The sequence below is a fragment of the Physeter macrocephalus genome, chromosome 18, assembly GCF_002837175.3.
Source record: "Physeter macrocephalus isolate SW-GA chromosome 18, ASM283717v5, whole genome shotgun sequence".
In the NCBI taxonomy this organism is placed as follows: domain Eukaryota; kingdom Metazoa; phylum Chordata; class Mammalia; order Artiodactyla; family Physeteridae; genus Physeter; species Physeter macrocephalus.
Genome location: NC_041231.1, coordinates 22079376 through 22092935, shown reverse-complemented (window position 1 = coordinate 22092935; position 13560 = coordinate 22079376). Strand labels below are relative to the sequence as shown.

Below are 13560 nucleotides of genomic sequence, written 5' to 3'. Positions count from 1 at the left end.
CTCAGCCTCATCACATGTGCGCAGTCCCTTTCGCCATGTAATTAGTACATGGGGGTCAGTACGTGGACATCAGGGGCAGGGGTGGGGGACAGCAATCTATCTCCCATAGGCTGTTAGAAGGGTTAAATGAACTAATATGAGCAAGGCATAAGTACGGGGTGTGATCATTCAAGAACATCAGTTTCTTTCTCTCTGACTCCCTGCTCCACTGCAGTCTCCTGTTGCTCAGGGGCTGACTTCCTATTGAGAGCACATACCCTCCCTCCTCTTCAGCTGCCTCACTTGCAAGTAGTAAGAAAAAACAAAAAAAAATTGGGGAGCTGGGGAGGATTATAATGTCCTGCTTCATTATTTCATCTGGACCAGATACAAGGTCAACAACAGGGTATAATCTTTCAGACTCACATTTCAGAGGATAACTGGAGCGAAGTAACCCCAGGCATTTCAAAACCCTAACTGCACCAAGAATAAACCCAGACTTTTACCATGGCTCAAAGCTCTGAAGAATCTAGCTGCTGTCTTGTACTTCAACCTCATCTCCTACCTTCCCCTTCTGGCTCAAATACACAGGAGTCACACACCAGACTTCTTGCCATCTCTGGAACACTGAGTCTCTGCGCTTACAGCACCCTTCTCGTCATTCAGGACTCAGTGCAAATGTCACCTCCTCCAAGAGGCCTTCTCGGGGCCTCCTGGCCAAAACAGCACCACCCCGCCCTGGCTCGCACATCACCCCCTTCTCCTTCACTTGTATCTGAAATTATCTTGTTGATTTGCACTTTATACGATTTCTATCTGTCTCTCCAGTAGAATCTTCCACGACGGCAGAGATCTGGTCTGTCTTCTTGCTTACTGTACCCCCAGCACCGTGCCTGGTGTTCAGTTTCAAATTGCTCATTCAGCAAACAGCGTGTGAGGGTCTGCTCTGGGCTAGACGCTGCTCTGGGTGCTAGAGACCTGGAAATAAACATACAGACGAGGTCCCTGCTCCCGTGGGAGTGAGAATTCAACAGCCAGAAGAGAATTCTCCCCATCTTCCGCCAGCCTCCAGACTCAGGGCGTCCACACAGCTGTGCAGCTCATGCCCTGCAGAACATGAACGTCCACAGCAGTGCAAGCCCCGCCCAGGCCTGTCCTTCGCACGATCATCCACAGCGGCCCTGTGCCCACTGGACCGTCAAGAGAAACTGGAACTAAAAAGTGAAGTTAGCTTGGGGTAGTGAAATCAGTCTAAGGCATCTGTCAACCAAAGGGAAGGAAGAAAAGAGGATGAGAAATGACACACTACAGCGGGGTGAAAGTGATTCTCTTTGTTTTGAAAGCATTGCTAAGGCCACTCCTAGGAGAGCTATTTAAAGACCAGAGACTCTAGGATTGTTGCTGCTGGCAGCCACTGTCACCAGGAGCCTGCTGTGAAGCCCTGACTTGGAGCAGACAGGGCAGCTTTCCAAAGGCACCCTGTGGCTGGCAGCAACTTCAGAAAGGAGACAGAGAGAGACAGAGAGAGAGAGAGAGAGAGAAAGAGACAGCACGCGCACACAGGCGCACGTGTCTGTATGGGGAGAGGGGTGACAGAGAATTTGTTTCAGCACACATATTTTTATTTCCTTCTCAGTATCATTATAAAATACAGACGCTCACAAGCCAACCCTGTGTAAATGGCTGGTGGGAAAAAAAATATGAAGGACTATACCCTCTCCCCCAATAAAGGGTTAAATTATTCAATTCAGAGAAGATACCTGGGTATTGGAATTATGGATGATGTTTTACTTTCTTTGTTGTATTGTACTTTCATAATGAATACGTATCACTTTTATCATCAGAGAAAAATGAAGCTATATTTCATTTAAAGGGGTGGTGGTGGAAAGAGACTAAAAGTACTAGTAAAATATGAGTAGTCAGCAAAACTTTATGGATATTTTCTCATCCAAAGGCAGCACCAGAGAAACTATAAACTTGTGAGAAAACATTTTCTCACTATTTGAGAAAACAGTGGTTTCTTAAACACAACATTTTAAAATAGATGTTCTCAAAGCTCTTATTTATACAATAATGGTCTCAGTTTCCTCTAGCTGGTTTACTAGCAGAAGAAGGTCTTGGGTGGGGGAATAAACTAGGAGTTTGGGATTAACATATACACACTACTATATATAGTAGATAACCAACAAGGACCTACTGTAGAGCACAGGGAACTATATTTAATATTTTGTAATAACCTATAAGAGAAAAGAATCTGAAAAAGAATATATATATATTATATATATATATATATATATTTTTTTTTTTTTTTTCTCTCTCTCATTCCTTTATAGCTTTAGACGGGTAATCCCAAAATAGACTGACCACAAACTACTCTCGGCCAAACAATTAAGATCCATTTGCTGTAGTTTCTGCTGTAGAAAAAACTGACTCTACTCTTACTACCTCAGAGATGACCTGGGAATGTGATTAGGAAGAGAGAATACAGAGAAACCGTAACTCAGCAGAAAAACATAAGGTTCTGAACAAAGTATCTCATCAGCAATATTTGCTCTTAAGTAACTCCCAATTTTGTTCCCTTTAAGGAGTCTTGAGAGCATTTTATATTTCTCAAGGGCAGAGGTCTTTCTAGTATCCTACTCTTTTTGTCAAAGAGTTTTCACAATGTAGCATCTCCTTAAATTTTCTAAATGGCCTTATAAAGTAGGTGAGCAAATTTATCCCTATTTTACAAAGAGGAGATGAAACTTATTTGTGGTCAAATAACTGGCCTGCATCCGAAATCTAAACAGAGGTACAAGTGGGACTAAAACACAGGTCCTCTAACTTTCCTTAGCAGACTCAAATATGTCTTACTATAATAAACCACATGCTAAGCAGGTTTAACATCCTCTACCCAGACAGGGATGAAGTTAATATAAAAAACTGTTTGCCACCATTTCTTTCCTTAAAAAAAAAATTAAGACCCCATTATGTTGTTTTCTATAATACAACGTAAATAGAAAATAATCCAGAATCTCCATTTCATTCATGAAGTAGAATTTACTACGTTGTTTGAGGAACAGAAAGAGTAATGTCATTCCTTTTTAGCCTAACTGACAAATGATCAGATTTTAACAAGAGGTTACATTCAACCCCCATCAAGAGTAAATAAGCAAATGTGCCTACTGTATATCAAGAAGTAAACAATTTCATCAAAAGCCACAAACCCATTCTCACCAGGAATATTCTGTCTCATTTACATATAAAACAGAAGAGACATCAAGCCACAAGTATAGGATTTTCATTTTTTAGAGATATAAAACATAAAGCTTTTCAGGAAATATGATGAGAGAGGGGTTCTGTTCTGTATTTCGGAAAATTCATGTCTACAATAACAAATTAAGTGGAAAAAATAAAGAGACCAGGACGCCTTCCATGTGTAAGCGCAGTGAGACTGGGCAGCACAGCCAGTGCAACGGAAGGGAGTGAACGTCCGTGTAACGACTACGTACAAGGACCTGTGGTTTGTGCTCTAAATACGTCACCTCCTACAATCTTCATAAAAAACCTCCAGGTATGGGCAGAACTGAAATTAAAATACGCAAATAGTAAAACTCTTGGTATATACCAAAGTCTTTTAGAAAAACATACCTGTAACCGCTGAAACACTCCTGAGCGTAAGTTTCCAAACCCATAGCGGCACTCCGGATTCAGAGTACTTTCTGGTACCTCTTCATAGGGGGACTGTTCAATTTCCCAATCAAACTCTTCATCATCATCTTCTACTCCTTCCTCAGAAACCTCAGAAGCACCTAAATGTGTGAAATACTAATTTGTTAAAGCATTGGATTTCCTAGGTACAACTTGGCGAAGAAAAAGTATAGGAAAAAAATGTCTGCCCATGTACCCCAAAAGACATGTATAAGGATATGAATAGCCCCGCTACTCCTTTTTTTTCTTTAATTGAAATACAGTTAATGTACCATACTAGGTTCATTTCAGGTGTACTACATAATGATTTGACATTGGCAAACATTACGAAATGATCATCATCTGGCTGCTTACAAAGTTATTACACTACTATTGACCATATTCCTTACACTGTATATTACATCACTGTGGCTTGCTTATTATGTCACTGGAGGTTTGTATGTCTTACTCTCCTTTACCTATTTCGCCCACCCCTAGTCTCACTATTCTTATTAGCGGAAAAAAAAAAAAATGGAGCCAACCCAAAGTTCCATCAGTAGTAGGATGCATAAATAATAAATGCAATGAAAGCAAAACAGATCTCAGCTATATGTGGATAAATCTCACAAAAATGTTATGTGAAAGAAGCCAGATAGCAAACAACGCCTACTGTATGAATTATATATACAATTCAAAACCAGGCAACACTGAGGGTTGTGGTTACCTTGGAGAGTAAGGAGGGTGAAATAACCAGGGTAGGATTCCAGGATGTGGGAAATGTTCCATTTCTTGACTTAGGCAGTGTTCACTTTATATTTACTACACTGAATTGTAAGCTTCTGATTTTAGCTCAAGAGGCCAATATTTTGCCAAACACAGAGATGCTATTTCAATTCGTCCCAAAACATGACTGACCTACAGGTTCAACAGAGTTGTTTATGTCTTTAAATTATGTGTCAGCAAATGAACTATTTTCACATGGTGTCACACGACCTCCTTATCTTGTCACCTGAAGTATTTTCTCCAATTTCCTATTTGCTATATCCCTTTTCCCCTAGAAACACACAGCATTCCAAATATTCGTTTACCTGTATCTCCTCCCAAAGGCAATAAACATACCTATTTCTTCCACAAGTGGTTTTGCAGTCCTGGATTTTCTTGGTGCCAGTAGAGCAGTTAACATGTTCAGCCCTTCAAAATGCTGGCCAGGAGTTTCTTTGGGCAATCGAATGGTAAAAATTCCTTAAAGATAAATTTGTTTTATGCTTAGGTAGATTTAAAAATTCAAAGACTTCACAAATACAGCTAAGAAACAGGTATCTTGGTAAACTGTAATTCTATTACATAGAGCTCCAAAATTACGCCCTTATTATATAGTTAGTGAAAAAGGCTCAAACAAGATTTTTCAGAACCACTGATGCAGCTGTCACCTCTATGAAAAATTAATCTGTTAAAGCCACAGAATGCTGAAATCCTACCCAACATCACCTTCACCTATTTATAATATTAAACGTTCAAGTCAAAAACGCAATGGCCTGAGAAGGCAATAGCTTAGGGTTAGCCGTAGCTACTCATACGATTTATTTCTGGACTGGGGGGGAAAAAATCAGGATATTTAATCCAATGAAGAATAGCAGCAGTTTCAAATGTACATGAAATCTTAAATAAGGCAATGACGGCTTGATAAAGTTCTTGATATCTCAAGAGATCTATCCCTAAAGTCTGCCTAACGCAGACCCAAATTCCATCTGTGTACTCCTTTTCTTTTCTTGACTGGGCTTATCAGCTTCATCTAGGCTTGCCTATGAATGGATTACATTATTCACTCTTACATTTTAAAACAGCTTACCTCTTTCAGTGCACTTAACCCATATTCTAACGTATCAGCTACAACTAAACCCAAATATTTCCACATATACAACCTTCTTAAACCCCCATGTACTTTCAAGATTTAATAACTTTGCTTCTGTATGCAACTTACTGAAATTAAAAGCAGATTTACTACATAGAAAGGCAGTTTCATTACACTTTATTACCACATTAGTTACATTGTGCTATGGGTTAGAACTTTGTCATTTAACTCTTTCAGCCCATCTTTCCTCCCTTACCCTAGTTCACTGAGGTCAATAAATAGTCACTGAATAAATCACACAACAGTACACAAGTTTATTCTTACTCCAGATCCAGTGACAAAGGAAAATCCAGTGGTTTCTAGAGAAGGAAAATAAATGGTTTCAAGACGAGTTGAAATGAAGGGCTTATCAATTAGGAGTAGAAAATTCAATCAGCCTTTAAATGCCCCCTATGGACAGTTTCTCTCTCACCTACATGTAATTAAATTTTAAGATTGAAAATTGCACAAGAAAAAAGAATATATATACGAATACATATATATATGAATATATATATACACTGAATCACTTTGCTGTACACCTGAAACTAACACAATATTGTAGATCAATTATACTTCAATAAAAAAATAAATTTTTTACATTTTTAAAAAGAAAACTGTACAAGAAACATTCGACTCACAACTTACAAAAATCATCCACATCTTTCCTAATCGGTCACCTCTCACAATCTAAATTTAACTTTTAAACACTTACTAAATGGAGGGAGAAGCAGGAAATAAAACTTCTAGAAAGCAAAGCCAGAGTATATAACTAATTGAACTTTACTTTAAAGAATACTGTGAAGGACTTTAAAGGACTGAGGAAATTGTTATTGTTAAAAATCCATGAATAACAGGCATTGGACATTAAGAAACAATAAAGATTGACAGGGTCAGATTGCACTTGCCATACACCTAAAGGTCCCCATAGTACATGGGATTATTATTTAACTACTCCAACAGGACGAATCCAAAGGAAAAAAACTAACAAAAATTCCAAAGGCAATACCTTTATCTGCAGCATAGGATCCCTGCTCGCTTCCATTTTCTACAATTCTTCCAGGAAGGGTTAATCTGCAGATTTAATAAAAGGTCTCATGAAGTCCTTAAATTACAAAGCATCATAAGGGACCATCCGTGGTAGTAAACATCAACCACCAAAAGCAACTATTTTAAAAGGATAATCCTAGCATTTAAACTTTACAAACTAAATAACTTACATTTCTTCTCTAGCTAAGAAGAAAGAAATCAGAGATGACTCATCTTTCTGTTTGAATAGGCGCTGATAAAACACTTAAAAAGAAAAGCAACAATAAATATTAGATATCATTACTGTTATAGTTTTTTCCCTTCCTAGTGAGAGTTATTTATATACCTGGTGCCTGATACAGCATGGGCTCAATAAAACTGTACTAATTAGCTTCCAAAAAAAAAAAAAAGACTCAAGAAATGAGAAAGAATAAAGAACCAACAAAACCAACTGTTTATATTGGGCAAATTACTACTTTTAACTAGTAAAAAAAAAAAAAAAGGCAGAAAGCAAAAGTGTTTTTCTCATATCTCATTAATACTATAAGGGGATTTCCCCTTCTTTCCTACCAAAGGACATGAACTGATTTCCTTGTTTGCAGTTTTATCCTGGGTCAGTCAGTCTTCCACTGAGGCCCCAAAAGAATTCTTCTAAAACAGAAATTTGATTGTCACTTTTCTATTTAAAAAGCTTCTATGGTTGCCTTGGTACTGACTAGATAATTTAAACTCACCAGTACTACATAATAAATAATAATACCGGGCTTCCCTGGTGGCGCAGTGGTTGAGAGTCCGCCTGCCGATGCAGGGAACACGGTTTGTGCCCCCTTCCGGGAAGATCCCACATGCCGCGGAGCGGCTGGGCCCGTGAGCCATGGCCGCTGAGCCTGCGCGTCCAGAGCCTGTGCCCCGCAATGGGAGAGGCCACAGCAGTGAGAGGCCCGCGTACCGCAAAAAAAAAACCACAAAAAACTACTCTTTAAATTGCTTCACACATGTCCTCTTACTTTGTCTTCATCAAAACTCCCAAACTTAAGCAAGTGGCTTTTATTCTGAGATTTTTATTGTACTGTATTTATTTTACAATCCTATCTCATTTAATATCTTTTCTCTGAGCCTCTGCGCTCTCATCTGTAACATGGGTAAATAACAGAACCTACTTTTTAGGGCTGTCCTAAAATCAAGTGAGATAATTTACTTAAAGCACTAACCTGAAGTAAAAAATCAATAGGGCTTCCCTGGTGGCGCAGTGATTGGGAGTCCGCTTGCCTATGCAGGGCACGCGGGTTCGTGCCCCGGTCCGGGAGGATCCCACATGCCGCGGAGCGGCTGGGCCCGTGAGCCATGGCCGCTGGGCCTGCGCGTCCGGAGCCTGTGCTCCGCAACGGGAGGGGACACAGCGGTGAGAGGCCCGCGTAAGTACATCCAAATGAAGTTCTGTATGTGTTACACATACGTTAGACCCACATATTCTAGAGCAAGACTGCCTGGGTTTGAAGCTCAGTCCTGCCACTTACCTGCTGTGTGACTTTAACCAAGTAACAACTTCTCCGCACTGCTGTTTTCTGGTCTACGGGTTGAGGATAATAACCAGGGCACGCGGGTTCGTGCCCCGGTCCGGGAGGATCCCACATGCCGCGGAGCGGCTGGGCCCGTGAGCCATGGCCGCTGGGCCTGCGCGTCCGGAGCCTGTGCTCCGCAGCGGGAGAGGCCACAACGGTGAGGGGCCCGCGTACCGCAAAAACAACAACAAGTCAATAAATGTTTGCTAACACCATTATCGTCTTCTACCCATTCTTCACGTTCTGGCTTAAATGTCACCTCTTCAGAAAGGCTTTCCCTGGCCACTTTGTATAAACCCAGGTTCCTTTTTATTCTCTATCAGTGCACTTTACTTTCCTTCAGAGAAATTACCACAATTTGTAGTTATATGTTTACTTGTTTATTGTTTTTCTCTCCCCCCTAGAATGAAAACTATGTAAAACACCACCACATCCCCAATACCAAAAACAGAGTCTGGAATATACCATGAGCTCGATAAATCAAGCGAAAGAACAAAAGAGTGAAGAAGTAGGGAAATGCAATATATTCAAATAGGTGGATTAAGTTAAGGCCTAATAGATACCTGAGCAAAACTGGTTCAGGCCCAGTGAAGGAACCAGCTCGACTCAAGAGCAATGTCTGTGCTGGGAAAGTATTTAGTTGGGCAGGAAAGGTAGGCTGGAATGAGAAAGATGAGGAGAATGGATTTTCCCTCGGCGGAAAGGAGAGAACAAGGTATTGACAATGTTAAGTAAGAATAATCTGGCTGTGTCCTCTCTAAAATGGGGCTAATAATAATGCCTATCTCTAAGGATCGCTGTCCAGGTAAAATGAGACAATGCACACAAGTACTTAACACGCCACTTACACGCACTGCTTGCCCGCCACACGAAAGGAGAGGAGAAGGGGTTAGCTGTTACCACTGCTGTTACGGTTCTTCAAGGAGAAAAATGCAAACAGAGAAGTGCTGAAGGTCCCTCCCTGAGGCTTGGGGGACGACAACCACAATGAAGGGGCACAAACAAACAGAGAAGAAGCAGACAAAGAGGAGGTAGGAGAACGAGACGACTTTGGCGTCGGCGGGGCCAAAGAAGGCGAAAATTTCAGGGAATAGGGAGCGGTCAGCCAAGAGGTCGGGGAACAGAACGTGGACTGAGAAAAGTCAAACGGACAGGTCAGCTGGGAAGTCAGCGCGCGCCGTCCCAGGGCAAGAACGACTAACGCAGAGCGAAAAGAAAACAGAAAAAGGGACAAGAACTAGGGCAACAGGACAGAAAATGGAAAGGCGATATGGTCCCAAACTCCACGTTTTACAATGGCTCCGAAATCTCTTCCAGGCGGGGATGTAAGAAGGTTTAAGAAAGGATGAGCTTCTGCAACATCTAGAGCGCACGCCTGGAAGAGTTCGCTTCCTCAGCACGTGCTGCAGGGACCTCGGGAAAACGTAGTCGTGATGCTGAGAAGTGCTCTCTCGTTCTTTCATCCCCCCTCGATAAGCAGTTATTTAATGAGTGAATAAATGTATAAATGAATCCCCAAAACACGCTTTTCCCGGAGCCAGGCACCCGGAACTCGCCTGAGAAAGTACGGCTTGGCGTAGAACTTGAAGTCGACCCCCTCGAAGTAGACGTCGAACTCGGAGACCCGGGCGTAGGGCACGCGGATGGCGACAGTCAGGAAGTCGGGGTCCTGGCTAAGGTCGAACGCCGGGGTCAGCATCACCACGCCGGACTTTGGTGCCCAAGTCGGTCACTCTCGCAGCAGTCGCAGTCCTGCCACTCAAACTCTCCAAGAAGTCCCCTCGCTCCGGTACCCCTTCTGTTAGGCACGGCGCTTCCGGCTCGAGACGGAAGTGCTCGTGCGTGAGAAAGGAAGTCCCGCCTCACGGCGATCTCCGTGGAGACGGGACGCTGTTATCGGGGAGGTGGAGAAGGAACGTGGTGAATGAGCCTTTGGGCGCAGAAATTGAAGCCAGGGCATAACCTGGAAGAGCCTGGGCTAGAGTCCGCCTTAGACCCACCAAGCCTCTTTGGAGGTTCTTAGAGATAATTTGAACATTGGCTTTGCAGGCAGAGAGACCCGCGTTTGAATCCCTTCTCTCCAATTCGCAGCTGTAAGACCTTGGGAAAGTTACAAAACCTCTCTGTACTTCAGATATCTCTTCTATAAAATGAGGCTAGAACATAGACTTGTAGAGATGATGTGAGTACAGCATGAAATTATGCATGTAAAGCTCTAACAACATACCTGGCAAGTTGTCAGCGTTCGGTGTGTTGGAGCCGTCACCGCAGTAGCCACAGAAGCATCGTTACTGTGGTTTTCCTTAGTTCTCACCTGCTTTGTCAACAATTCCCCTTTCTCCCTCTCCCTCTCCGTCTTTCTCTACCGATTTCGATCTCCTCCTTCTCCCCCTACACGTCCCTCTCCCTGTACCTTTTTCTGCCACTTTCTCTCCTCTTCCTAGTTCCTATTTAAACAGAATTTTCTCGTTTAGAGAGCGTCCATCCCACTTAGCTCGTTTAATCTACACCACGAACTCCGAAGAACACGACTCACAGAGATTAAGCAATATGTCTTATAATCATGCATTTTACAATTACCAAAACCCAGAATGTCTGACTCTTAAACACTGTTAGTGCCTGCAATTGACGAATTGCAATGCCTCTGTACTTTCCCCTCTTTCATTTTCTCCCTTTTCTCCTTACACTTAATCGAGGTCCTCTTTTCTGTCTTTTTTCCTTCCCTTCCTTGTATTTCCCCTCTTTACGCTATGCTGGTCCTACTCTCCCAACGCCTCTCTCACTAGTCTCCCTCCTCCCGTGCATGTTCCCTTGGCCTTCCTTCCCTCTCATTTTATTTCCTGTTATTCCACCAGTAACTAGAATAGTCCAGGAAATGTTTTTATTTCCTGGGTTTAAATATCAGTGGAAGATGGGTGAAAGTCATCTCTGGGGACAGTGGACCAGATAACCTCAAAAGCCTTTTCAACCTCCAATTTTTTATGAGTCTTGAAAATTAATTAAGACTCGTGAAAGCATATTAACAGGAGTAAATAAAATAAAAAATTCAAAATAAAAATCATTCAGCTTAAATCTAGGAGTTTGGATAAAGACAAAGAGGTTACGTGTAAAACAGTTTAAAGAGCACTCTTCCCACATTCATCCATTCCTTGCGTGGCAGAGGAATTAACTGAATTGACTGAATACTCACTGTGTGCCGGCACTGCACCGTATCCTTTATAATGATCTCATTTCCCCATTCTGACAGCTTCGTGAACTAGGCTTTATATATCCCCATGGTTTGCACAGGATTACACAGCTAGTGAGTGGTGCAATGGAAATTGAAACCCAAGTGAGTCTGATTACTGAGCCCAAGCTCGAAAATATTATAGAGCTGACTCCCTTTAATATTACCACATACCCAACTTTTTTCCCATTGTAAGCACAAGTCTCGCTGCTTTAGAACATATTGGGCCTTATAAATAATAGGCACTCAATAATGAAAATGAATTGATACAAACTTGGAAATAGTAAAGCTCTCAAAAGGTCCCTTGAGATAGACCTTTGGCTGGATCATTCCAAATTAGCTTCTCTAAAAAGAATCTTTACACTTACCATGGGACCTCATTCCTGGAGGTCACAAGCATAAATATTTTTAAATTATTAAAAGCTATGCATGAGGAAAGTCTGTTTGAAAGCACTTTACAAAGTAGAGCTGTGCATTTCCTGGATGTTTTACTCTTTGTTTGGCAACACACACACACACACACACACAAGATTGCAACACAGAAAGACTATATGGTACATTGCTGCTGTTATTTATTTATATGAAATATATATTGCATTTGCTATATCATAAAATACTGATATATATAACAGGGATTTGTTTACTTGGATTTCTAATTAGTGATAAATTACACAAGTTAGAAGCTCATTCTCTTTTTTAAAAAACAGAATACTACAGATAAAGTTCCCTTGATTGCTGTCCAACTTCGGTCTTTTCTTCTGCTTCCCCAAGAGTAATCCATCTAGCCACTCTTGCAGAGCTTTTTATATTTCTATGTACATATTTCTACATACCCTGTTACTTTATGTCTGTATGTGCATGGGTACATTATCACACTATAAATGTAAATCTGCAACATTATTTTATTATTTCTCTTAGGTACTTTGTTAGGCATATCAATATCGATTCAAAGATCCAGTTGAGTTCCTGTTTCTAGATATAGACATTGCTTGAAAACAAACACATCATTTCAACGTTTCATTTTAACTCTGTTTTAGAGGGAAAACAAACAAGAATGAAAATTTTCATCATTTTTGAGCATTTGAAGTTGCTGTATTTATTTATTCTTGTTTGTTTTTTCCATTTTCTTAAGGCTTACTTTTGGATGGCCTTTCACTATTTTAAAAAAAGTTTTTTCTGTGGCCAACTTATTGAGGACAAGCATATAACCTGCCATGTCCAATTATATTAAATTAGCCCCTCTTCTGGTATAACAAAGTTAATTGTGATTCACAAGGCTCAAGATTAAATGTCAAACTTAAAAAAATTTTTTCCATAAACTATTCCAGTTTCAACCCTATTACAAAGTGCTACTATTAGGAGTCTTGTAATGAAGTGCTCCTAGCTTCCAGAAGGTGGCAGGCATTTAGGCAAGTAAGACAACGTTGTCTTAAAGAACATACTTTTAACCTATGTTGGAAATAGCTTCTGGAATAAGCTGTTTATAACTCTAGTTCGTTCTCTGAGCCATTTTGGGGAGATGGTGGGATCTTACATAGAACCTGCAAACCACACCTTAACCACTGTTATTATTTTATTTTATTTATTTATTTTTTAATTCACATTTTTCCTCTTTATTTCTTTAATCAATGATTATGATAGAAGGTGACAGTACATTTAAAATACAAAAATTAAGATACAGACATTTCTATAAACTTCTTATGTTGTTCTAATATTTTCTAAATCATTCCTCCCTTCTTTTTTTTCCCCATTTTTATTTTTTTCACACTTTGCCTCTGAGTCCTTGTGGGATTTTTTTTAAATTCAAACAGAAAGTCACCAAAATTATAATCATCCTCATCAGTTCACTCAGTCTCATCTAATTAATTTTTTTTCATCTTGATCTTTTGTTAGCATTTTAATGAATTCATCAGTTTTCCATTAGAGTTCTGAAAGTGCTTATTCATTCAGTTCACCAGTATAGTCAGTTACCAGAAACCTGTACTTGTCAAAATCTTTTCCATGAATTCCTTGAAGATGAAACCCCTTTATAGGAACATTTTTGCAAAAGCATCAGAGTACACCCAGAACTGACTGTAAATGACAAAAGACTTAAAAATGACCACGGTTAACGATTTGATGAAAGTTCATAATAATGCAATTGACAAGGAAATTTAGCTATTTCTGAGATATACATTTTAAAGTAATAACTAGAATTATGA

General features: G+C 40.4%; 1 protein-coding gene across 1 annotated transcript in view; it reads right to left on the bottom strand.

The window, feature by feature from the left end:
* SHQ1 (SHQ1, H/ACA ribonucleoprotein assembly factor) overlaps positions 1-9945 on the bottom strand; it is a 94684-nt gene extending 84739 nt beyond the window's left edge. Inside the window, 4 exon segments of the mRNA XM_007104931.4 lie at positions 3613-3773; positions 4771-4893; positions 6552-6616; positions 9690-9945. Coding sequence (XP_007104993.1) covers positions 3613-3773; positions 4771-4893; positions 6552-6616; positions 9690-9832 — 492 coding nt within the window. The 5' untranslated portion in view covers positions 9833-9945.
* Positions 9946-13560: the final 3615 nt, after the last annotated feature.